Source organism: Carlito syrichta, unplaced genomic scaffold, assembly GCF_000164805.1.
Source record: "Carlito syrichta isolate Samal-C Ts95f unplaced genomic scaffold, Tarsius_syrichta-2.0.1 Scaffold303433, whole genome shotgun sequence".
Taxonomy (NCBI): Eukaryota; Metazoa; Chordata; class Mammalia; order Primates; family Tarsiidae; genus Carlito; species Carlito syrichta.
Window position 1 is genome coordinate 124,783 of NW_007247529.1, and position 26,208 is coordinate 150,990.

General features: G+C 36.7%; 2 protein-coding genes across 2 annotated transcripts; both read right to left on the reverse strand.

The window, feature by feature from the left end:
* Positions 1-10,893: 10,893 nt before the first annotated feature.
* On the reverse strand, positions 10,894-11,897 carry LOC103260921 (olfactory receptor 51G2). Its single transcript, XM_008058571.1, has one exon. It carries the CDS (start codon positions 11,871-11,873, stop codon positions 10,932-10,934), a length of 942 nt encoding a protein of 313 aa, XP_008056762.1. The 5' UTR covers positions 11,874-11,897; the 3' UTR covers positions 10,894-10,931.
* A 12,805-nt stretch (positions 11,898-24,702) lies between these two features.
* On the reverse strand, positions 24,703-25,760 carry LOC103260922 (olfactory receptor 51G1). The gene has a single exon (XM_008058572.1). The coding sequence runs from the start codon at positions 25,718-25,720 to the stop codon at positions 24,755-24,757; it is 966 nt and encodes a 321-aa protein (XP_008056763.1). The 5' UTR covers positions 25,721-25,760; the 3' UTR covers positions 24,703-24,754.
* Between the last annotated feature and the right edge of the window lie 448 nt (positions 25,761-26,208).

Consider the following 26,208-nt stretch of genomic DNA (forward strand, 5'->3'; position numbering starts at 1 on the left):
CATGAGCATGGAATATTTTTCCACTTGTTTGTGTCATCTTTGATTTCTTTGAGCAGTGTTTTGTAGTTTTCATTGTAAAGGTCTTTCACATCTCTGGTTAGAAAGATGCCAAGTTATTTCATATTTTTGTGGCTATTATGAATGGAATTGTGCTTTTTATTTGGGTTTCTGTTTGTTTATTATTGGTGTATAGAAATGTGATTGTCTTTTGCACATTTATTTTATACCCTGAGACTTTCCCAAAGTCCTTTATCAGTGCAAGGAGGTTTTCAACAGATTCTCTTGGGTTTTCAAGGTATAGAATCATGTTGCTTGCAAAAAGAGATAACTTGACTTCCTCTTTTCCTACTTGGATACCCCTGATCACCTTCTCTTCTCTGATTACTCTAGCTAGGACTTCCAAAACTATGTTGAACAGGAGGGGTGAGAGTGGCATCCTTGTCTTGTTCCAGTTTCAGGGGAAATGGTTCCAATTTAGGTCTGTTTAGCAATATGCTGGCTATGGGTTTCTCATAGATGGCTCTTACTATTTTGAAGTATGTTCCATCTATGCCTAGATGTTTGACAGTTTTTATCAAGAAGGGGTGCTGGATTTTATCAAAAGCTTTTTCTGCATCTAATGATATAATCACGTGGTTTTTGTTTTGACGTCTGTTGATGTATTTAATTATATTTATGGTCTTACGAATGTCGAATCAGCCTTGCATCCTGAAGATGAAGCCTACTTGGTCATGGTGGATGCTTTTTGAGATGTGTTGTTGAATCCAGTTTGCTAGGATCTTGTTGAGAATTTTAGCATCTATGTTCATCAAAGATATTAGCCTGTAGTTTTCTTTCTTTGTTGGATCTTTACCTGGTTTGGGTGTCAATGTGATGTTAGCTTCATAAAATGATTTTGGGAGAGTTCCAACTTTCTCAATCACCTAGAATACTTTCAATAGGATTGGTATTAGTTCTTCCTTGTATGTTTTGTAGAATTCTGCTGAAAAGCCATCTGGGCCAGGGTTTTTTTTTTTTTTTTGTAGGTAGTTTTCTTATGACATAGTCAATTTCCTGGATTTTTATTGGTGTAATTAGGGTCTCAAATTCTTCCTGTTTCAATCTAGGGAGGTTGTATGATGTCAGAAAGTCCTCCATTTCCTTTAGGTTTTCAAGTTTGTTTCCATACAAGTGTACATAGTGGTCAGTGATAATCTTTTGTATTACTTCAGGGTCAGACGTGACTTCATCTCTTGTGTCTGATTGTGCTTATTTGGGCTTTTTCTCTCTTTTTCTTGGTCAGTCTGGTTAGGGGACCATCAATCTTGTTTATCCTTTCAAAGAAACAGCTTTTGTATTGTTGATTTTTTGTATTTTCTTTTTGTCTTCTATGTCTTGGATTTGGGCTTTTATTTTGGTGATCTGTATTCTTCTGCTGAAGTTGGCAGTTTGATGGTCTTGCTTTTTCAGCTTCCTTAGGTGACTTGTGAGACTGTCACCTTGTGATGTTTCCATTTTCTTCATGTGCATTTGTAGAGATATGAATTGCCCTCTTACTATTGCTTTCATGGCATCCATAAATTTTGGTAAGTTGTTTCTTCATTTTCATTTGTTTCCAGGTAACTTTTAATCTCCCTTTGATTTCCATGCCGATCCAGAAGTTGCTTAGCATCATGCTGTTTAGTGTTCACGTCTTTGTGGAGTTGAGGGGAACTTTCTTGGTTGATATTTATTTTTATTTCATTGTTTTTTTGAATTCAAAATTTAATGCAGAGGTATAGCAACCAAGACAGCATTGTGCTGACACACTCATACAACAACAAAAACAAATGGCACACAAAAGTATGAGACTCGATCCCTACCTCTCATCATATACAAAAATGAATTCAATGTAGATTAAAGATTTAAATGTCAAACATGGAACTAGAAAGAACTAGAAGAAAACATAGTGGCACAGGCAACAAAAGTAAAAATAGACACCTGAAGTACATCTGATTAGAAATCTTTTGAACAGAAATCAAAACAATTAAGAATGAAGAGACACCCTACAGATGGGAGATAATATTTGCAGCTATACATCTGATAAAGAATTAATATCCAAATATATAAAGAACTTGAACAACTGGACAACAGAAAAATAATCAATTTAAAAACGGAAAAAGGACCTTAATAGACATTTCTCAAAAGAAACCATATGGCCAACAGGGATAGGGAAAAGTGCTCATCATCACTAATCATCAGATAATTCAAATCAAAATTGTAATGAAATAATATCTCACTAAATTAGAATGGGTAACATTTAAAAGACAAAAGAAAAATGTTGAAGAAGATGTGGAGAAAAGAAAACACTTACACACTGTTGATGGGATTATAAATTAGTGCAGTTATTATGGTAAACACAGCAGTTTCACAGAAAATTAAAAATAGAATTACCATGTGATCCAACCATCCCATTTGCTGGGTTTATATTTTAAAAAATGAAATCAGCATGTCAAAGGGATATCTGTACTCCCATATTTATTGCAGTACTATATATAATAGCCAAGATATGGAATAAATCTAAGTGTTCAACAATAGATGAAAGGATAAATAAAGTGTGGTATATATACAGAACAGAATACTATTCAGCCATATAAAATAATACAATTTCATCATTTGTTGCAACATGGATAAACTTATAAAACATCATATTAAATGAAATAAATAAGCTATACACAGAAAGACAAATACTACGTTTTTACTCACATGAGTGAAATTTATTTATAAAAGTTGTGTATTATTCTAATATGCTTAAACTTCGGTCACTTTCAAAGTACTCTCTGTTTTATGTAATACATCTGTTGAGATGCTTTTTCCACTGCTCAAAACGGTTTTTGAACTCATAAATTTTCATGCCTTTTAGTGCTTCTGCTGTTTTTTGTTTCACCTCTTCCACATGAGAAAAAGGTTTCCTTTTGAGGACTTTTTTCATCTGGGAAAACAAATAAACAAAAAAAGTTGCTCAGAGCAAGATCCAGTGAATGAGAATGGGGCATGTGGGCCATGCATGTTTTTTGTAAAAAGCCTGCCTAACACTCAGCACAGTGTGACAGGTGCACTCGCAAACCCATCATGAAATAGGCAAATGCATTGAAAGAATTTTTTTTAATCACTAAAGCAGAATGCAGATTCTTACAACAATGCTAACTGGTACACTGATACCAATGGGATCCTAGAACACTTACCTAGACAGGGAAGACTGTACTACTCGAAGCCTGCTTTTAAATGATAATCCCTGGTTTTTTGGGGGAAAACCCTCTTATGTGTGGAATACAAAAAGAAAAAATAGTTAATATCATAGAAGCAGAGAACAGTGGTTACCAGAGACTGAGCAGGGGATAGGGAAAGGGAGGACGAGGAGAGTTTTCTCAATAGATTCAAAGTTACAATTAGAAAAGAAGAAAATGTTATGGTGTGGTTTTGCACAGTAGGGTGATTATGGTTAACAGTAAGGTGTTCTATACTACAAATAGTGAGAAATATTCAAAACAAAGAAATGACAAATGAGATGTGATAGATATGCTAACTACCCTGATTTGATTATTAAACAATATATGTGTACCGAAGCATGACATTGTACCCCATAAATATGTAACTGCAACTTGTTAACTAAAAAAAAAAAGAAAGTAAATAAATAATAAGCCAAAATCTGAAGTTTAGAGAAATTGAGTAATTTATAAAGTCATAGCCAGAGGACTGGATTCAGGTCTTATGGAGGACAATGTCTTTTCTTGTAGTTTTGGGTGACTTCATTTTTAAAGAGATTAAAGAAGAACAAATGAAAGAAATTAACTCTTTGAGGGATACTGACAGGCCAGATGTGCAAATTGATGGTCCACAGGGCAAGCTCACTGGTAATGCTTTATTTAGATTGTTTAACAATTAAATTCATTTCCAACCTTTAAAATTCATGATTGATTTTTCCCTAAAAGTCATACCTTTGTCACTATTAGCCCAGCATTCTAGATCTGAGTAATCATGTCCATTAAAATAGAGTTTGTAACAGGTCTCTGCTCCCAAATCCCATTTGCTGTTTTTCTTTCACAATGTTCTCTCATTTGCCTCACTGCACAGCCTCTGTTCTAGACTTTCGGGGAGAAAGGTAAAATAAGTAACTTTGTCTTAGTAGAGGTTTAATATAGGATCCCAGGCCATGAATTTATTTTTACATTCTGGATTTCTCTCCCAATTCCTAGGTTCATAGATAGATCCAATTGCCTACTTGACTCCTCTTTAAATAAGAATAGCAATAGTATCTCACAATTATATATCATTTATTAACAACCAAGTATTGCGCTAAAAGCTTTATATGCATTACCTCATTTATTCCTCACATTAACCTATTAGCAAAGTATCATTTATTCTCATTTGGCAAAGGAGTATGTAGGAGCTTACAGAGGTAAAGCAATTTTCCTTGGGCACATGACTAGTAAGTGATGTCATCTGAATTCATCTGAGATAGATTTTATTGCAGAACTTGAGTTCTTAACCACTACATACTGTTACAGACATCTGGAACTCAATATCTTCAAAATGCAATGAATTAATTTCTTCCTTGAGTCCTGTTTCTTATATTACGTTTATTACTAAGTAGACCTCCCATACATTTTATTCTTCAGAACTGAAACTGTAGTATAATTTTAAAGCTTTTTTCTGTTACTCAATTCTCACATCCAGTTTTCAAGGCATAAAATCAATTTATTCTAAATATCTTATGATATTGTTCACTTTTCTGGCTAACTCTACCATGGTACTTAGGATTTCTTTTCTGAATTTCTGCAACAACTTCCTACTTGCTCCTCTCTTATCAATTCTTTCCACCCACTTCCTTAATCCATTCTTTATATTATAGCCAGATTGAGCATCTTAAAATGCAAATATTTTTATTTTACTTTGTTGAGTGAACACTTCATTAGTTTCCCATTACTATATAGGTACAGTTTCTAATCTTTAGTTTTCTTTGTATACCTCACTGACAGGATTCATCAAATAGCATTATTTTATCAGAAAAACTATCTATTTGGTATGATGCTCAATATTTGAATGACATATTCAATAGAAACCCAAACCTCATCATTACACAAAATACTCATGTAACAAACTTGCACATGTACCCCTTGATTCTAAAATTAAAAAATAAATAAAAACTAAAAAGGTAGCTGGGCTCGGTGGCTCAGCCTGTAATCACACTCTTTGGGAGGCTGAAGTGAATGGATTGCCTGAGCCCACGGGTTCGAGACCTGCCTGGGCAACTTGGCGAGACCTCATCTCTACAATAAATCAAAAAAATTAGCCGGGCGTGGTAGCGTGCCCCTGTAGTTCCAGATACTTGGAAGGCTGAGGCGGAAGGATCGCCGGAGCCCGGCAGGTCGAGGCTACAGTGGCCAGGAGTGGCCACTGCACTCCAGTCTGGGTGACAGTGAGACTCCAACTCAAAAAAAAAAAGGAACAAACTAAAAAGGTTATCTAGGTTATAAGCAGAATGATAAAGCAGATTTCTATTTTAATATATTAGTAGAAGAGCAAGAGAGAACCAAGATAACAAACAAAAAATTATTACAGTAATCTATGTGAGACAGGACAATATATTGGACTAAGATAAATGTAATAATTGGATCTGAGATAGATTTAGTAAATAACATCAGTAATAGTTACTCATGTACTGAATATGGCAGGAAACGAAGAGGAAGGAGTCAGTAATAATTAAGTGGACAATAGTGCCATTCACTTGAGGTAAAAAAGTAGTAGGTTCAGTTTTATTTCTGTTGGATTTGGGTGTCTAGTGGCTATGTTTATTGATCTCTGCATTTGCTTTTCTTACTGTCTGGATATTGTCACCACCAAATCTATGCTATCCTTATAAGAGAAAATAAACAGAGTCTATACCTTATGTAGAACAATACATGTTACATAGAAATTACAAATTAAATATGTTATGTAAATAAATTGATACAATAATGTATGTGGTTATTGTTGAAGTCTGAAAATTAATGTTTAATAATTCTGTAAATACATATATAGAGGTCTAGAGATATATCTACTCATTTCTGAAAATCTTAAATATACCAAGGAGTGACTTTTGTTAAAAGGTATAATCTATACTTTCTTATTGCCTCATTATTTTTGTATCTTAATAAAATAAGTATCTGTAACAGCAGTTTTAAAATATCTTGGCCTTACAATCCTTCTATGCTATTAAAATTATTGAAAACCCCAAAGATCTTGTAGTTATGGGTATAATACCTATAGATATCTACCATATTAGAAATCAAAACTGGGTAGCATAAAATTGTGTTTATTAATTCATCAAAATAGCAATAATACATAGATTACACATTAAGAAGCACATTTTTGAAAAATAACCGAAAAGAGAACTAAAATAACTAAAGTAATTTAATGAGAAGAGAACATTTAAAAAAATCTTGTTAAAGAAATCTGACTTCACCAAATTCTGCCATTTCCACCTTCACAATATAATCATTTACTTTCTCTTCCGCTATTAACCTCTGTTATAAACTAGCATCTTAGATTATTACAAAAGTCTCTCTGCTGCCCCCTCTTGTCCTGGCCAAGTGACTGTGTTAAGACTATCCACGTCATGTTCTCTCTCTGCTCACAATTGTCTAGGATTTTCCATCTCATTGTGAATTGAAATTCCAAATTCCTCAATGACTTGCATGACATGGTCAACACTATTTCTTTTTTATTCTTTCTTTCTATATTCTCCTTTGTAGCATTCTTTTTTGTTTTTCTTTAAAGAGCAGTAGCATCCTTAATGTGTCTTAAACACACCAGAAATGTTCCTGTTTCAGACTCTTGCACTTGTTCTTCTCTCTGTCTGGAATTCTTTTCCCAAAGATATCCATGTGTTGCTTTTTTACTTCCTTGTAATATTGCCTTCTTAATGCAACTTTCCTTGACTATTATGAGTTACAAACTTCCTAAGCACAACCCATTCCCTTTTTCTACTTAAATTTTTCTCCATAGCAATTTTTACCCTTCACCACACTATGCCTTTTATTTGGTTCTCATATCTGCCAGACCCTGCTAGAATCTAAGACTCCTGAGGACAGTGTATTTTTCTATTCTATTTACTACTCTATTCTTAAAACCAAGAATATTGGCTGGGCATGGTGGCTCAAGCCTGTAATCCCAGCACTTTGGGAGACTGAGGTGAAAGGATTGCCTGAGTCCAGGGATTCGAGACCAACCTGGGCACCTTGGTGAGACCTCGTCCTTAAAATAAATTTAAAAAATTATTCAGGCAAAGTGGCAAGTGACTGTAGTTCCAGCTACTTGGAAGGCTGAGGTGAAAGGATCTCCTGAACATAGTAGGTCGTGGTTGCGGTGGCCAGGAATGTGCCACTGTACTCCAGCCTGGGCGACAGAGTAAGACTTTGACTCACAAAAACAAAACAAAACAAAACAAACAAGAATATTTCCTGGTATAAAGTAGGTATTCATTAAATATTGGTTGAGTAAATTACTAAGTATAGAGTCACTGCGATTTCTGATCTGTGTATATTACTGGCTGCACCGTGACACCTCCTCTAAGTCTACCACTTGCCTGTTCCTGACAAGAATTACAGTTTCTTCACAAAAAATGGTCTTTGTAATCTCTTGACTGTTTCACAGAATACTTGCTATTTTTCCTTACTTTCATCTGGATAGCTCTAAGCTGACATTCAGGACTCAATTTGTAGTTCATACAAAGTGCTAAAATATTCTAGATACTCCCACCAGACTATAAACTTCTTGAGGGTGAGCACTGTGCCTTGTTCACCAATTTTCTCCCATTAATTTTCATAGAAGTTGATAATTAACTGTTGAATAATAAATAAGTACATGAATGTCTATGTAAGGTTGGTTCCACATTCCATTCCTAATGGCTGTTATGTCATGCTTCACTATAGCCTCATAGCACACTACAATTATGGTTTACCTTTTTTTCCCCCACTTCATCAGAGGAGTCTGGGCCTCAGGATTTTCAGAGGGAGCTGATAATAAAACAAAAGGGAGAAAATGAATCACTTCCTTTTCCCCACCAGCTCTGACTTAGATATGCTGCAAAGATTATAATCTTAGATTCAGAATGCTTGATGTCAGATCCCTCAGGACATTTCTAATTACTTCTCATTGTCACTGCTGTTCAGTTATGTTTCTACTTCCTAAAACAAGATGCCTTTTCTCGTCTGACAGACATTGAACTGTCAGCTTTATGTAGAACTCCTCTCTTCTAACCATCTTCAGTTCATCAATTAATGTTCCTAGAACATCTACATTTATTCCTACCCCAGGGAAATAATATTGAACTCCATTGCATTATTCAGAATTTTGCTCAAATCTTCTCCTTTTCAGGGGCCTTCCCTGTTTATTTATTCCATCTCTCTCCACCCACTACCCCATTTTGTTTCCTTTAGAGCCCTTAGCACTGTCTGAAATAGTTATTTTTTCCTATGGTCTCTCTATACTACAAAATATAAGTCAAGAACACAGTTCTTTATTATCCTTTTGCCCATCATACTTCTAGAATGCATACCTGAGAAAATAATTAATACTCAACAATTATTCTTACCCAACTAACTTCTGCTGTATGTACTTTATGCCTCAGCTATGAGAACCCTTCCAGAAAGCTACCCATGACTCTTCTTCCCTTTAGGGTTGTTTTGGGGCTTCCTCATTTTTTATCACACATTCTCTAGGGTATGTTGATACATTTTAATTTGTGTTACTATGTCTTATTTTGAAAATTATATTAATAAAGTTTATTGTGAGTTGAAAACATGCTAAGGACTATTATAGAAACATATATATAAATATATTTATATCTTTAAATTGTGTAGAATACCTTGTAGAATGAATTTTTTAGTCCATTTTAATAAAAAATTGAGCTCAGATAAGTAAATTAATTTGCCTAAGTCACACAGTGAGAAGGAAGAACTTCCCTAACCTGACTTGGAGTTTAGTATACTTTCTAGTATATAAGGATAACTTAAAATTCATCATAAGGAATAAGAGACTAAAACTCCTTTATGGAGATCGAGATTATAATTGCACACAGCATAGAAAGAATCCAACTGTGAGGCTGCTCACGTACCTCAGAATTTTTAGTGGTTTAACGATTTTTCTGAAGTTGGTATGTACACAATCACATGAAACATAAGCCACACATGGTATTTCCACACCTAGTTTATTATATTCAATTTGCTGTGTATAACTAATCGTGGATCTCCTACATGCTTGATAGTCAAAATTTGCATACACACATCATTGCAAAAACAGTGTTCTCTTATCAGACAGAATGAGGCAGTGGTGCTGGGGGTGGGCATTTCACGAGTTAAATGTTGAGTGCAGTAGTTCGATAGCCTTGGAAAGACCAACCTCAAGTGAGAACTGGCTCCACAAACACTTTATAGTAGAGGATTTTGCTTTAGCCACTCTTTTTCGTTTTTCTTCCCTACAAATGTGTTTCCCTCTAGGTGTCCAAAGCTCTTCTTGGTAGCATCTTATCCAGACATGGTTTCCTCACAGAAATCTCCAAACCAAAATTATAAATGCTTTATTGGCATGTATTACTCAAAAGATAAATTTTTTTATCTTGAGTACAAGGGGGTGCAGTTGTAATGCACATATAAGAGGGTATAACAAGTAATTTATTCTTGGTTTATCATTTTTATGAGCTTTCTGATATGGTCAGTACTTCAGTCTCTTTCCATTTACCACTCATTGTTTTCAAGCCTTCTCTGACATACTAGAGAACAAGTACAAGACAAAATTTCAGATACTTTCCTAAATGCATTATCTTCTCTCTCACCTCTGCCTTAGCTTGCACATGCTATCTATTTCAATTGGAACATGTTTTTGCATCCTTCCTCTTATAGTCTTTAATGGCTTAAATCCTCTGTGTCTCTCATGGCTAACTACTATGTCAACTAATGGAAACCTTTCTTGATACTCTTTTCCTCCAGCTAAGGGCAGATAGTACTCTTTCTTGTTCTCATATAAGTTGCTTTATATTTTTAGAAATACAATTAACATGGTATTTCTTACAATTAACATGGTATAATAAATTATTCCCAAATTAAGTATCTTTAAAGTATTTATTGTATTTACAAATCTACAACTTGGTCTGAGTTCAGAAAACAATTGATTGTTGGTTTCACTGGCAGCTGACGAGGCTGACAAGATGGGGAATGGAGTAACTTGAAAGATTCTTCATTCACTAGCAGCCAATACTGACACAGGTAAGGCAGAGACCTTGGCTGAGCCTATTGGATAGAACTTGTGACTTCTCAGTGTGGACTGGGCTTTTTCTCAGTGTAATGGCTGGGTTCCAAAAGTCAGCAATGAGGGAGACATGTTGAAATAGAAATAGAGATAGAATGGAGAGAGAGAGAGAAAAAGAGAGGGTGGAAGGTGGAGAGAGAGAGAAAGAGGAGAGAGAGAGAGAGAGAGAGAGAGAGAGAGAGAGAGAGAGAGAGAGAGAGAAGTAAAAATGAAGCAAAGCAAAACAACAAAAAACCTACTTTTTATGACGCAGCCTTATGAGTCTCACAGGTTCATTTCCTCAATATTCAATTGGTGAGGCATTTAAAAATTCTACCCAGTTACAAGGGGAGAAGAAATTGATCCTCTGAGAAGGAATGGGAAATTTATGGAAGAGAATGTGGAATTAGAATTATTTCAGTTTCCATTTCTAGAAAACACAGTTTACCACATCATATTACATCGTATCCACCTACCCCAGAACAAAAATGCGAGTTCTATGAGGACTGTGATTTCTTGTTCACCTCTCTATATATTTGTGTTGTAAAAAATAAACGTCTCCTCTATTTTATGCTCATTAGATATAATAATTAATGGCGGAGTAAGGGCACATTTAAGGAGATGGTGCCTCCAAAATTTATATCCAGTTAGTGACGAAAGGCGTGGGTCACTCGTTCTCGGATCTGTTTGGTCTTTACACTGTAGACAATGGGATTCATCAAGGGAGGAAAGAGAAGATACACAAAACCCATGACCACCTGGACCAAAGGTGGTGCCTGCTTTCCAAACCGATGTATGACAGACAAACCAATCATGGGAGTATAGAAGAGCAGCACAGCACAGATGTGAGAAACACACGTATTAAGAACTTTGAGTCTCTCAGACTTGGAGGCGATGGACAGCACAGTGTGCAGAATCAGCGCATAGGAGAAGAGGATGAGCAGTGAGTCTATACCCACTGTGGAGACAATGACAAACATGCCGTAGATGCTGTTGGCCTTGATGTCTGCACAAGCCAATTTCATCACTTCTTGGTGGAGACAATATGAATGTGAGAGGACTCGGGAGCCACAATAGGGGAATCTTTTGAGCATAAAAGGCAATGGGAAAATGAGTACTACACTCCGGCCCAGAGAGGCCAGGCCAATCCTGCCAATGACTGTGTTGGTGAGAATAGAAGCATAGTGCAAGGGACGGCAGATGGCCACAAAGCGGTCAAAGGCCATGGACAGTAGCACGGAGGACTCGAGAAAGGACAAGCAGTGAATGAAAAAGAGCTGGACAAAACAGGCATTGTGACTAATTTCTTGTGTGCCAACCATAAAAATACCCAACACTGTGGGAAGCGTGCAAAGGGACAGACCCAAGTCAGTCAGAGCCAGCATGGACAGGAAGAGGTACATAGGCTCATGGAGTGAGGGCTCTGTTTTAATGATGATAAGAATTGTGCAGTTGCCCAGAATGGAAACCAGATACATGAAGCCTAGTGGGATGGAAATCCAGGTGTGCATGTGCTCCAGACCAGGAACGCCACTCAGCAGGAAGAATGAGGAAACAGGGCTGCTGTTTCCCAAGGATCCTAGTGTCATTGTGTGAGGGAACAAAGAGGGCAGTTAGGTTCCTTCCAAAATCCTGAAATGAGTTGAGGACATGCTAGTGATTTCACCTGGGAAAATTTTTTTTAAAAAGAGAAAAAATTAGAACAAAATGGACCTAGAACTGTATAGCTTTTCCCAGAGGTTCCCGTCCCTAGATTCCTCCCAACATCTTTATGAGGGAAATATTTTTAGTTCCATAGTAACAATAAGAAATAAAGACAGGAATTGTGAAGTAACTTGCTAATGCAACTTGTAAGGACCAAACTGGGAAAGTGGGATATTCTATGTGCGCTCTTCCACTCATTTTATTCTGTTCTGACTTCTGTATCAAATACACCTTCTTGGCCTCTGGACTTTGTATTAGGCTCATCCAACAGAGAGATAGAAGTGTGGGGGTGGGGGAGTTCAGGTTTCTCCACAGCTTTTGTTGAGATCTTTCTTCTATAGCAACATACTTCCTTGGGTTGTAGTAATTGCTCTCTGTGGCTTCTTCAGACAAAGGAATGAGCAAATCTTCACTGTTTCTGTTTGCCATACTTAACTCTATATATCCCTTAGGAATAGACTTTTTTGTTAAATCATCTTTACATACCTCTTTTCTGTCAGGTCACTCGCTAAAGTTCCAACTTTATTTCATCTTATGCTCCTTTCCATTATCTCATCTTATTTTCTTTGCTCTACTCTTATGTTTGTTTCTTTCTTTCTTTCACTTTTCTGTTTCTGTTTAACTTTAAGCCCCACATAAAAACCTCATGGAAGGCATGGATTAAGACTTCACTCATCTTCTCCTCTAGTCTGCCTGTCAAAGAAGCTTAGCCTTATCCAGATAGCTCAAATGCTGTTCAGATCACAAAATTTCCAAGAGAACTGGAGGGTGTCTGAAGAGCTGTTTGTGAGGCTATTCCTGACAGCTAGTGTAGGAAATCAAAACCCTGATCCTCCTATTAGTAATTGGCATTCTCCAGAAGTCTAGAACCCAACTGCTGTGAACCAGGTTGAAAGAGAGGCTGAAGCACCATCAACATTGGTCACATCTCCAATAAGAAGGCCAAATCCAAAACAGCTCACAGAACACAGAGTAGTGATGCTGGGGGGACCCATTGTTCTACTGAGGAAGAAATGAAGTCTCAGTAGAGTCTAGTCACTAGACAGAGTTCATATACCAACTTGGGCCTCTCCACATTGAGAGTAGTAATCTCCTCACTCCTAATTAATAATACCACTAAATGTGAGCTCCAAGAAAGTAGGGATTTTGTTCTATCTACCTCTGTAAATCCACTGCTTAGAACACACTCGGGTATACAGCAGATACACAGGATTTTTTTCTTGTATAGATAAAAAATTAATTTTTATTTAGTTAACTAATAGTAACTTGGTGCACATTTCATCTCCTTAAAAATCCTGTAAATAATATTCTATTTGTAGTAGCATGCTATAGATGAGGAAATAAAAGCTTAGAAAAAAGGACGAATACTTCTAAGATTAGATACACATAAAATGACAAAAATGGGCTTTAAATCAGGATTGATTTTTTCCCTTAGATGTCAAGCTCTAAACAACTGTTAACCTTTGTTTCCACACAGGTGACAATTCAATGTTAAATAGCAGCAGCTAGCTTAATAGGCCTTGAAAAACAGTGGTGACTCCTCAGCAGAATAAATAAATGAACTAGAGAAATATACATAAATATATACATGGATATTTTCTCTTTCATTTCCAATATGAATGACATTAACAGTAAGTGTCATTAACTTACTTTCCACTTGAAGATCAGATCGGCTCTCATGCTGTGCACTTCTGCTTCTGCTGTGGCTATGATCAACTGTTACCACATTATGCAACAAAGTGAATACAGAAGATCTGTGGTTAACTTACCTCTCAGAAACAATCAAGCTAGATGGTGGTTAACAATATAACTTATAACTTGTTGTATAGTACGTATAGTAGAAAATATTCTTGACATTAAACCAAAAATATGATGTTAAAGAGGAAATAAATATAATTTCTGATGAACATCTTCTATTTGCCAGGAGCATTGCAAAAATAAACACATTTAGACTTTATAAATACTTTGCAATGTAACTCTATTACTTCAATTTGCAAATAAAGAAAGAGAGGCTGAGATAATTTGATACTGTGCCTCAAGTCATACAGTCAATCAATGCTGGAGATGGAAGTCAAACCTAGATCTCTGGAGCTCCAAAGCACATATAGAAAATTTTGAAGAAGGTAGATTAATAAATCCTCGTAACTTTTTAAGCCCGAAATGAGTGAGAGTTAAATGACAAATTAATTATTAAAAGTCTGATTCTCACCTTCTGTTTGCTATAATCTCAAGACAAACTCTCTTTGGGATTGGAACTTGTGCTTCATATTGTAAGGGAATTGGGCAGAATATGAACCAGAGAGAGAATCATGAGTATAGTTTGAAGTAGTTAGGGGATTTGGAAGTAAAGTGAAATTCAGAATAATGAAACCAGGAGATATCTGCTTGAGAAAGATCACCTTTATTCTGTGGGCCAGAGAGATCTTAGTAAGATAACTAGTCTAAGTGCTTCATATTTAAAGATCTTTGGACAATCTGTTATCAGATTTGGCAAAGACTTCATTAGTCTTGATCAGTACTAAAGCAGTTGTCCAGAACCTGCTGGGATCAGAAGGAGAGTTATAACCCATAGCCTCTATGCTCCAGTTGCTTTGCTTGGAGACTTAAACAAGTTGAATGACTGTTCTGATTCTATTATTTATACTCTGTGGTCACTCAGGGAAATGTCCTTTTATGTCACAGAAAAGCTTTTCTTCCAAAGGGTCAGATTGCTTCCTATCCTTCTCTTTGTTTCTTGGAAATAATTCTTGATTCTGCTAACTTTGTGTCTGATGCAAAGGGGAACCTTTAATAATTGAGCTCATCTTATACTTGCACTGGAATTCTGCCCATTTAACTTGCTTAACTTTCTGGATTTCAACAATATTCCTACTGGTATCACACAGGAGACAACTCTCTGTTCAGGAAACCTAGAGAGTGGATAAATGTGAGAAAGTTGTTGTCTGCTTCCTGAGCTGCTGCTATGTTCAGACCTGGGATCTTATGAAGACAGCAAGACCTGATTGCAGTAGTTATCAGCTTCAGCAGGCATGCACTACAGCCCTTCTGTGGCCAAAGTTCCTTCCTCCCATCCCTTCAAAGCTTGGGCTCAGTTTAGCTCCACTTTCAGCAGCAAACACTTGCTTACTATATAGACTTCTTACTTACCAAGGCTAAAACTATAGGTCATGGGGAGTATAGAGAGACTACAGGATGGATGTTTAAATTTCAGATTTTTATGTGACTGCCTAAGGTGCCCACTGAGACCCTTTCAGTATCTTTAATCAATTCCCTAGCAGGACCGGAGTTCTGGAACTCATTACCTCAGACCCTGGAGATAAAGAGAAGAGTGGTCTTGTGAGATGCCTGAATAGGAAGTCCAGAGGAGACCATGCACTTGTGGCCACTGTTGAAAATTTTTAACAAACTTCACAACTTCAGGAAAGCGGAATGGGTGGTGTTGATACTATTTTATGTATGATATAGTATAGTTTATTATAAATACAGTTTATCCATACCGGGTGTGGCAATATGCATGTTAGGTATATAAAACCATAAGTGAATTTTAAAAGATCTTTAAAAAATTTTTTTATTATAGAGTTGTGAGTACAAGTGAGGATTAACTATATAAGTAGGCTGCATGCTGGCGAAGTTTGGGCTTCTAACTGGCCCTCATACCTCCTGGTCATGGATCAAGTACCCTTTGTGTTGTTACATGAACTCCACCCTTCTCCCTCCCTTTCCCCTCCCCTAGCAGTGCCCAGTGACTGCCCATCCCACCTTGTGTTAATGTGACTAGTGTTCAGGGACTGCTTATGAATGAGAACGTGCAGTATTCAGTTCTTTGTTTCTCTGATAGTTTGCTTAGTATGATGGTCTCCAAAGGCCATGATTTTGTTCTTTTTTTATGGCTGCATAATACTCTATCATGTATGTGTACCACATTTTCTTTCTCCAGTCCACTTTTGATGGGCAGTAGGGTTGGATGCATGTTTTTGCTATTGTGAACAGTGTGTCAATAAACATGCATGCGCAGGTGTCTTTTTGGTAGGGTGATGTATGCTTCCTTGGGTATAGGGTACAGTTTGTTATAAACACAGTTTATGCATACTTGACCCAGGAGGTCAAGGGTACTTGACCCAGGAGAGGGATTGCTGGATCATATGGAAGAGCAATTTTTAGTTATTTTAAGAATCGTCATACTATATTTCACAGATGTTGAACTAGCTTGCATTCCCACCAATAGTGTAGAAGTGTTCTGTTTTCTCTGCACCGGCATACAAAGGGCTTTCAAAATTGAATAATTTTTCCATCATCAAGGGGAAGAAGAAAGTCAGACCAGCTTTTGGGCAGTTTTGTGATGGCATTTATCATTATTCTGGGTGTCCAGGTCACTCTATATGCTCTTGACCCCTACCTACACACAGAGACTAAATCTCCTCTTCCTGTCTGTGATATACTCAGAACTCAGTCTTTTGTTTCTAGATATCAAAGAGCTGACTGGAAAACTAATTCATTTTTATATCCCTGGTGGGTGAGGTGAGCCCTTGAAAAAAGGTGATTAAAGCCGAAAAGGAATTTTTATATATTAATACAAGAACATGAAAACTTAATCATTTTTTTAACCTTGGAAAATCTGATGGAGAATACATTTTATTTATTTATTTATTTAAAAAGATTTAAGGGGTACAAGTGCAGTGATTAAATATATACATATATGACCTAGCAGTGGGGTGTGAGCTTTTAACATATCCATCACCCAAATAGTGAACACTGCATGTAGTAGGTAATTTTTCAGTCCTCACTCTCTTCCCAACCTCCCCATTTTTGGAGTCCCCAGTGTCTCTTATTCCCCTCTGCAAGTCCATGAATACTGTTTGTTTAGCTCCCACTTATGAGTGAGAGCATGCAGTATTTGGTTTTCTGTTTCTGAGTTAGTTCACTTAGAATAATGGCCTCTAGTTCCATCCATGATGCTGCAAAAAAACAAAACAAAGCAAAAAAATAAAACAAAAAGCAAAACAAGCAAACCAAAAACCCACCAAAGATTTCATTTTTTTTATGGCTGTATAGTATTCCACAGTGGTGTACAGATACTGCATTTTATTTATCCAGTCATCCATTGATTGCCACTTATGTTGGCTCCATAAATGTGCTGTTGTGAATAGTGCTGCAGTAAAAATAACTGCTAACTCATGCTCCCATATCTAACAATATGACTTTCTTTTTTTTTTTGAGTTGGAGTCTCACCTTGTCGCCCAGACTGGAGTGCAGTGGCCGCTCCCAACCACCGCAGCCTCGACCTGCTGAGCTCCAGCGATCCTTCTGCCTCAGCCTTCCAAGAAGCTGGAACTACAGGCGCGCGCTACCACACCTGGCTAATTTTTTGATTTATTGTAGAGATGAGGTCTCGCCAAGTTGCCCAGGCAGGTCTCGAACCCGCGGGCTCAAGACAATATGACTTTCTTAACGTTTAAATTATAGTAGTAATCCTTTGGTCTTAGGAATAAAAGAATTGGTACAAATCCAAATAAAAGTAATAAATTAAAGACATATGAGTTCAAATGTCCTTATTTTTTATTTTATTTTTTATTTATTTTATTTTAAAGATACAGGGTACAAGTCAGGATCAGGCACAAAAACGATCTACATTCAGATGAAGTTTGGTCCTCCCACTGGTCCTCACTTCCTCTAGTTTAGGATCTGGTACTTTTAGTGATGTTATATGTCCCCCCCCAATCTCTGGTAGTGTCCTGCTACTGCCGATCCTTCTCTTGTAGTCACAGATGTCTTTTTGATATAACAATTTATTCTCCTTGGGGTAGATACTCAGTAGTAGAGTTGTTATGTCAAATGGTATCACATTGTAGATGTAATTTACATTTCTCTGATGATCAGTGATGTTGAGCATTCTTTCATGTTTGTTGGCCACAGGAAGATATTTTATAGAGAGAAATGGGTGGGCATTTCATGACCCAGATGATTAGTAACCAACTTACTGAATCTCTCTTGGAAGTATAAAGGTGTACATCTTAGATAATGTCTCAGAGTACCCAAACAAATATACAGGGTTATTTCAATTTATTGGCCTAGCTGATCCCTTTGAAATGTGGTAGACTTCCTCATGCAGCCATATTCCAGTAATCTTTGATTGAGCATGTTGTATGCATATTTAAGTGAAGCAATGAAGCATGAAGCAAAGTTTTCAAATCAAAACCCCAGATAATCTAGATCAGAATTCCTTGTCATGCTTTTAAAATGCAGATTTATGAGCCTCAACCCTGAAGGACAGAATCAGAAACTTTGACACTCGTGACAATCACAAATGTTAGGAATTTTCATATATCTTTGTCTTCATAATCTATTTTCCATTCTGATTCCTGAAATTTCTATTTCTTCAGGAATTAAAAGTACAGCTGCACTGTAAGCCTGGGATTTGTTTTAAAATACAGTTACTTTTTGTTTTGTTTTGTTGGACCTGCCACACAAAATACCATGAACTGGATAGTTTAACAACAGCAATTCATATTTTCACAATTCTTAAGATTCATAAAATCTAAGATTAATATATACTGGTTTGTTTTGCCTGAGGCCTCTCACCTTGGTTTGCTGATGGCTACCTTTTCACTGTGTGCTCACTAACCCTTTCCTCTGTGTGTGTGCTTTTCTATTTTTCTTTGGGTGTCCAAATTTACTCTTCTTAAAAGGACAACAATTATATTAGATTAGGGCCTGCTCTACTGGATCTCATTTTAATTTAATTACTTCTTTAATGCCCAGAGGATCTGTTCATTCATATGTCTTATCACCTACTTATTCATTTATTTAACAAATTTTTTATAACAAAACAGTATTTTGCATATGATAAAATCATACACTTTATTTTTCACCCTCAAAAAATAATATTTATTTATAGCCTCTGAGGCCAAGCTCTAAGAGGAGAGAGCTAGTATTAGATATGTTTTGGTAGGAACTAGGCTTGAATTTCAGACATATGGAGGGAGAAAAGGAGAGAGAAAAAGAGAGGAATTTGATTAATTTTTGAAATAGTTTTAATTAGAAAGAGAATCGAGATTGATTTTTATTATAAGAAAGATAAACATATATGCTTTAAATCTTAGTCATGAAACTTCTGTAAGGGAAAAGCGGAGTATGATGTGGGGAAACTAGAGTTCACAAAAAGTCTAAATAATACAAGGTAAAAAATTTCAGGTTTTACGATCAGAGGTGCATGTGATTCTGGGTTCTCATTTATTAGATATGTGATTTGATTACAGTATGATTTTATTACATTGAGCTTACTGTACAAAAGAGATATTCAATAACTGAAGATGAAATCAGCCTTTATAATAAATATCTTAATAAATAAAGACTATTCAATTAACATACAGATAAGAACACACTAGAAATTTGAAAAATAATAATGGTATTTATTATGGTGAGGCAATAATGAATCAAGTAGTTTGGGAATGAAAAATAATTATTTGATGATAAAAGCCCTATCTACCAGATAAACAGTGCAGAAGTGAGAAATACAGGTGTCCAATGTCCCTAACAAGCTCCCAGGTACTCTATACAGGCTACTATATGTAACACAAGGGTATAGTATGTGAGAATGAGGATAGTAACCATACCTAAACATGTATCCAGTGCCACTAAGACTTAAATATGAGGGAAGAGCCAAAAAAACCCCAAATTTACTTATAAAATTGTGTATTTATTCATACATATTTAAACTTCAGTCACCTTCAAAGTATCTTTGTTTGATGCAATACACCTATTGAGATGCTTTTTCTACTGTTTAAAACAGTTTTAAAACTCATTAATCTTGATGCCTTCTAATTCTTCTGCTGTCTTTTTGTTTCACCTTTTCCACATTGGCAAAATTTTCCCTCTGAGGACTTTTTTCATCCAGGGAAACAAACAAACAAAAAAGTTGCTTGGGGTAGGACATGGAGGTCATGTCATTTTGGTAAAAGACTTCTGAATATTCAGCCCATTATGGGTAAGTACACTCATAAAACACCCATCATGAAATTGGAAAACACTTTGAAAGACTCAAAAAAAATCACTGAAGTGGAATGCAGCCTCTCATTACAATTTTAGCTGGTACCTGATGCCAATGGGTTCCTAAAACACCTAGTGGGGGAAGCCTGTACTACAAAGGGCCCACTCTACAAATACTGATTCTGGTTTTTATTGGGTCCCACCTCATATAGTTGACAGTTACACAAGAGCAGGCCAAGTTTACATAATCATGGTATAGACAGAGGGATGGGTCAGAATGTTCACTCCACAATAAAGAAACCATTTAGAAAGAAGAAGAAGAGGGAGAGTACAAGGGTCAAGCTCCTGGCCCAAAGCCAACAACCAACCAAACCAACAAAAAATCTGTGCCTCCTATTGGACTCTGAAAACAGTGAGCAGTGAGGTGTATCTCAGTGAGTGAGAAATGATTTTCCAGAAGTCCAAAGTCTTATGAGAAAAACTGAGGACTCTACAAAGGAATAAGTATGAATGAGGAAGAGCTAAGCGAAACAGATCTTTGTAATAACCACACATTGATGAAACCAGAAGATAGTCAGTACACAAGAGAGTGTGGAAAAGGCTAAACCCAAGTCAGAAGCAAATAAGAAAGCCAATAATTAATACTTGGTCTTGCCTATTACAACAATCAAGTCTAAAAATAAAAACCAGAGCAGACTAACACCTTGCCTATTTTCCCCATGCCTTAGAGGTTATGGGTTACTTCCCTGCACTGCAAGGACAGGTAAGGACAGGTGAGTGAATCTAAAGGATAAAGAGGGAGTGCTAGGTCAGAGATGGATGAAAAAGGAGGAGATAGGATATTGTGTTTTGCAGATACCTAGATTTTTGTTATTGTAGAATATTTTTATTTGCTTTTTTCAGTCTAATTTAAGAAACCTAGGACATTTTTCTTGACTTTTTTCTTGGGTTCCAACATCATTTATAGACTCTCACCAAACCTGAATGCAATTCCTTTCTTGATGCAAGTACCTAGTAGAATCAGAGGTAGTCCATCTCTAACCGGTTTGTGGGAGGGGGAATATGAGGCATGTTTGGATGCCTTCTTGAATCTGCTTATGTAAGCATGGAGATCTCTGCACATAGTGGTTCAATCATGCCTGTATGTGTGCAGTCATGTGTCCTTCACTTTATTTTATAGAACATGACAGCTTATGAACCAGTGGGGCACAACAAAAAATGGCTCCAGGTTTAGAATACATGAAAGCTGTCTTTGCATTCCACTTCTGCTCCTAGTTAATTGCCATCTCTCAGCACCATTTTCCTCCAGTGTGGCATGGGTATAATAAAGTCCACTGTGTGAGAAGCCAAAGCAGGACGATTGCTTGAGACCCTGTCTCTATTTAAACAAAAAATTAATTCCTGGGCTTGGTGGCACATGACTGTCATCTTATCTACTCATGAGGCTGAGGCTGGAGGATCTGTTGAGTCTAGGAGTTTAGGGTTGCAGTGAGCTGTGATTGTGCCACTGTATTCCAGCCTTGATGACATAGTGAGACCCAGTCCAAATGAAAAATAATAATAGTAAAGCAAAATAAAATAAAATCCACTTGAGTAGTGGCAAATCATAAACCATAATTATCATGAAATTTTTGGTAAATGGGAATACATCAACTAGCAGCAGCTGTTGTTTCTGTTAGTATTTGCAACCACCCTGTAAGGTAGTAATGTGTGTATTTTACACTGAGAGGGCATGAGACAAATGGAACACATGGACAGTTTACTGAAAGCCCTTTAAAAAAATGCACTTTTGCTTAAGTAAGATCTTGATCCATTAGACTGAACATAGTTTCTTTCCTCCGCTTCTTCTCATTTTTCTCTCTTATTCATTCCCTACCTCCCTATCACCTTTCTTCTCTTTGACTTTCCCTCTTTTCTGCCTTCTTTCTAGCTTCAACTTATCTATCACTTTCCTCCATGGTTTCTTTACTCAGGCAATGTTGTACCTTAGAAAAACTGGTGTGCATGTATCTCTAAAGAGATATAACCTCTGAATCACTTTGCTGACTACAACTTCCTTCCCGGGTACATATGCATGCATGTGCATATCTATATTGTTTCATTTTTGTGAGTGTATATGTATTTTTGTTCAATGCATATTACCTTACTATCAATGACCTTCCTCTCCTCATACTGAGATATGATTGTTTCTAAGCTTCCAGCCTAATTTCTTCCAACATGAGTCTTTTTATGAACTATTGACATTTGGAGCTTGGGCTCTACACCAAACTCATATGCCTCATGTTGTGGTGGCATCCCATATACATGCTTTTTGTCACAGGAAGGAAATGCTCATATTTTGGCATGAGTTCCTAAGTATAGTAGGTGCTCAGAATATCATGGGGGGGTATGGTAATCATGACAATAGTTCTGATGATATAATTAAATGCAAAGGAAGAACAAAACAATTGACCATAATGCCTTCAGTGTAGTTCCAGACAATGTTGTGTGCAGTTCTGTCAAGGACTTTGGGTCATTTCTCATGCTCAAAGGGGGAAAAATTGCATTATGAGACCCTGTTCAGGTTTTATTTGTTTTACCTATATATTTATGGTTCACCATCATATGTTGATTCCCTATACAATATCCAGATATGATAATAATATGTTTCTAATATTCTATCATAACTTTGAAATATATGCTTTAATTCAGAAAATAAAATGCTTCCAGTAGTGAATAATTCCAGCTACTCTCATTACTCACAGATATCAGACTTCGTGTTTTAGTGTTTTAGTGTTTGCTGAGACATAGCAGTGTAAGTACAAGTGAGTATTGAATTTTGTGAATCTAGGGAAAGCTAATCTTTGAATTCAAACCACTTGAACTTATTTAGATTCTGTCCTGAATTCAAAACAATCTTCCAGGAGTTGAATAACAAATTGGTGTTTAAGGGACAACTGACAAATGGCAGAAGATAAAGAAGCAACTTGTAAGACTTCATACTCTTATGATAAGTGGATGGATTACCTATCTTCTTTAAACTGTGTGAAAGTGAAGTTCCTCATTCTTCCTAGACTCAAAATTCAGCCTAGTCCAGGGACCTCTAGTACAACTCAATTTGCCCCATATTCTGCCTTGGGGATCAGCCTGGCAAAGGCAAAAACATACTGACTATTCCAAAGTGGCCCAGCATGGGTAAAGACTAGGTTGTAAAACATGCATAAAATAAAATAAGATGAGAATAGAGTGGCAGTTCACTGAGGTGTATACTTCACTAAATAAAGTTATGCAAGTTTATAATTTGAGGCAGATATGCATGCATGTGCATATCTGTATTGTTTCATTTTTGTGAGTGTGTATGTATTTTTGTTCAATGCATGTGTCTGCTCAAAATTTGATATTCTATTAGGACATATATTTGATGAGTTTACATATTTGAAATGCTGGAGCTATTATTTTAATAAATGTGCACCTTTGTATGTATTTATATCCACATATATCTATTTCAAATTATGCAAAAGTGGTTAAGTTTACAGTTCTCTTTCTAGATGTCTTCTTCACAGGGAAAGATGATTATTTTAAAGTTGATTATCAAAAGCTGATTATTTTTTAATGTCAACTTCCTTCTAGAACTACTAATTAAATTTGCTTATTCTTCATGGTAAAATGTTACGTCTTTGTGTTTCTCCTCCAATGACTTTTTCTTTGGTATCTGGAGTCAAGCTAAGACAACTGGAAAGGGAAGACATTGCTGAGCCAAAACTTCCCTTTCCATGACTCCAGAGAAAGTTGTAGTGCAGGACATGTCTGTATATATGAATATATAAAGAGCTATGGCTTACTCTTTCCTTATCTTCACATATAATAATGTACAGAAATGCATTCACACAAACTGGCCAACTGGAACATATACACCAACACAAACAAGCTTGACACAGGAAATATACACACAAAGGAACATCAAAACATACCCAGAAAAAAACACAGTAGTGTGCAGTAGTATTGTGTGTATGTGCATAGTTTGTTAGATATGGCTAGACACAGAGAGAACATCTTGCAAATAAGCATAACATAACATATGCTTTTCTCTTACCTGTTCATTCATTATTTATATAATAACTAAAGAAAGAAGACAAGTATTTTTCCTACTTATGGTGAGTGAAAACCCTCAAACTCAATTATCCTTTTTTTAAGAATTATCCAATAATATTTTTTGAGTTATTTCAACTGGATACTTTTTTTCAAACTCCCAAAGCATCTGCTCTTTTTCTTAATTTTCTAGGTATGTGCTTAGCAAGCACCATCAAGAAAAGTCATTACCTGGGATGTAGATAGGAATATATGCAAATATGCTATGGATGAAAAAAATGATAATAAAGTACCATCAATTAAATAAATTTAAACATATTAAAAAAAATCAATCATAATCAAATTCTACTTACCAGAGGATTGAAAGATTAAAATTTGTGTAGTCTTTTGGATTTTTTAAAAATAGTAATTAATATTTATTGAGAAGTGTATATTTTCCAGACAGTGTGCTAGAAATTTACATGAATTGTTTCATTAAACCTTCAAATCATCCATATAAGGAAATAAGATGTACAATTGAAAAAGAACAGAGCAGTAGATAACTTTTCTCTGACCACACTGTCTGTATGTTGCACCGCTTCTTACCTTTTGTTGATAATCAGTAACTTATTATTTTCATCACATCATTGCTGAAACAAAAACAAACAAACAAACAAACAAACAAAAAAGAACTGTGGACCACATGCCCAAACCTCCCTCTTTTCTCTCTAAGCTAACATTTCTGAAAACCCCTAAGCGACTTTACAAACTCAAACTTCTTAATGAGGCGCTGGCGGATTTGCTTGGTCTTGATGCTGTAGACAATGGGGTTCATGAGAGGTGGTATCAACAGATACACGTAGGACATGAGAAGGTGTATAATGCGGGGAAGATGCTGCCCAAAGCGATGCACAAGAGACAAGCCGATCATGGGGATGTAGAAGAGCAGCACAGCACTGATATGGGAAACGCAGGTGTTGAGGGCTCGGAGTCGCTCCTGGCGAGAGGCGATGCTCAGCACAGTGCGGAGGATGAGGGCATAGGAGAGAAAGATGAGCAGGGAGTCCACACCCACCGTGCAGGCCACAACAAAGAGCCCGTAGATGTGATTGACAGCGATGCTAGAGCAGGCCAGTTTCATGATCTCTAAGTGCAGACAGTAGGCATGTGACAGTACGTGGGAGTGGCAGTACTGTAAACGCTTAAGGAGGAACGGCAGGGGAAAGATGAGAAGGACACTTCTTAGCACTGAGCTCAGCCCCATCTTGACGATACGTGCTGGTGTCAGGATGGCGGAGTAACGCAGTGGGTTGCAAATGGCCATATAGCGGTCAATGGACATGGACAAAAGAACTGACGACTCCATCAGAGACAAGGTGTGGATGAAGAAGAGCTGAGTGAAGCAAGCAGGGATGCCAATCTCTCTGGCATCAAACAAGAAGATGCCAAGCACAGTGGGCAGGGTAGACAGACAAAGGCCCAAGTCTGTGAGGGCCAGCATGGCCAAGAAATAGTACATGGGTTCATGGAGGGTCGTATCAGTGCGGATGATGTGGAGAATGGTAAGGTTCCCCAAGATAACTGTGAAGTAGATCAAGCAGAAGGGAACAGAGATCCAGTCATGGAGATCTTCCAGACCTCGAAAGCCTGTCAGGAAGAAAGTGGCCATTTGGAAACTGCGATTATAAGGAATTATCATGCCTTTACAATCGTGAATTCACTGACCTGCAATACAGAATAAGATTTTTTTTTTTTTTTGAGAATGACAAAGAATAATTGTCACTTATCTAAATGACTAATGAGTCAGGAAAGATCAGAAGATGGCATGGGAAAGAATTGGGGGCTTGATCTATAAGTTTTTTCCTAGAGAATCTAGGAAGAAGATTTTTATAGTAGGTTACTGTAGCCAATGGGTGCCCTGTATTTAGCCTTATGGCGAGATATAAATCAGTGACCACTTTTCAGAAATTTAATGAGATCACCTAACATTACACTTTTTTTGTGTTTTTCTCTGAAATTCCTCCAATTCAATCACTAAAGCATCCAGAATCTGCATTACATACATGAGGAATTGATAGTACATATCATTTTGCATGATTGTCTATTAGGATACATGCATATAATGTGCCTTCAAATTTATTTGTAATTAGCTTGGAGATTTTGTTTCATTCCATAGAACTTGGCATA

What these genes read in the sequence shown, in the direction of transcription:
- LOC103260921 (XM_008058571.1), bottom strand. Translation starts at nt 11,873, where the DNA reads ATGACACTAGGATCCTTGGGAAACAGCAGCCCTGTTTCCTCATTCTTC.
- LOC103260922 (XM_008058572.1), bottom strand. Translation starts at nt 25,720, where the DNA reads ATGATAATTCCTTATAATCGCAGTTTCCAAATGGCCACTTTCTTCCTG.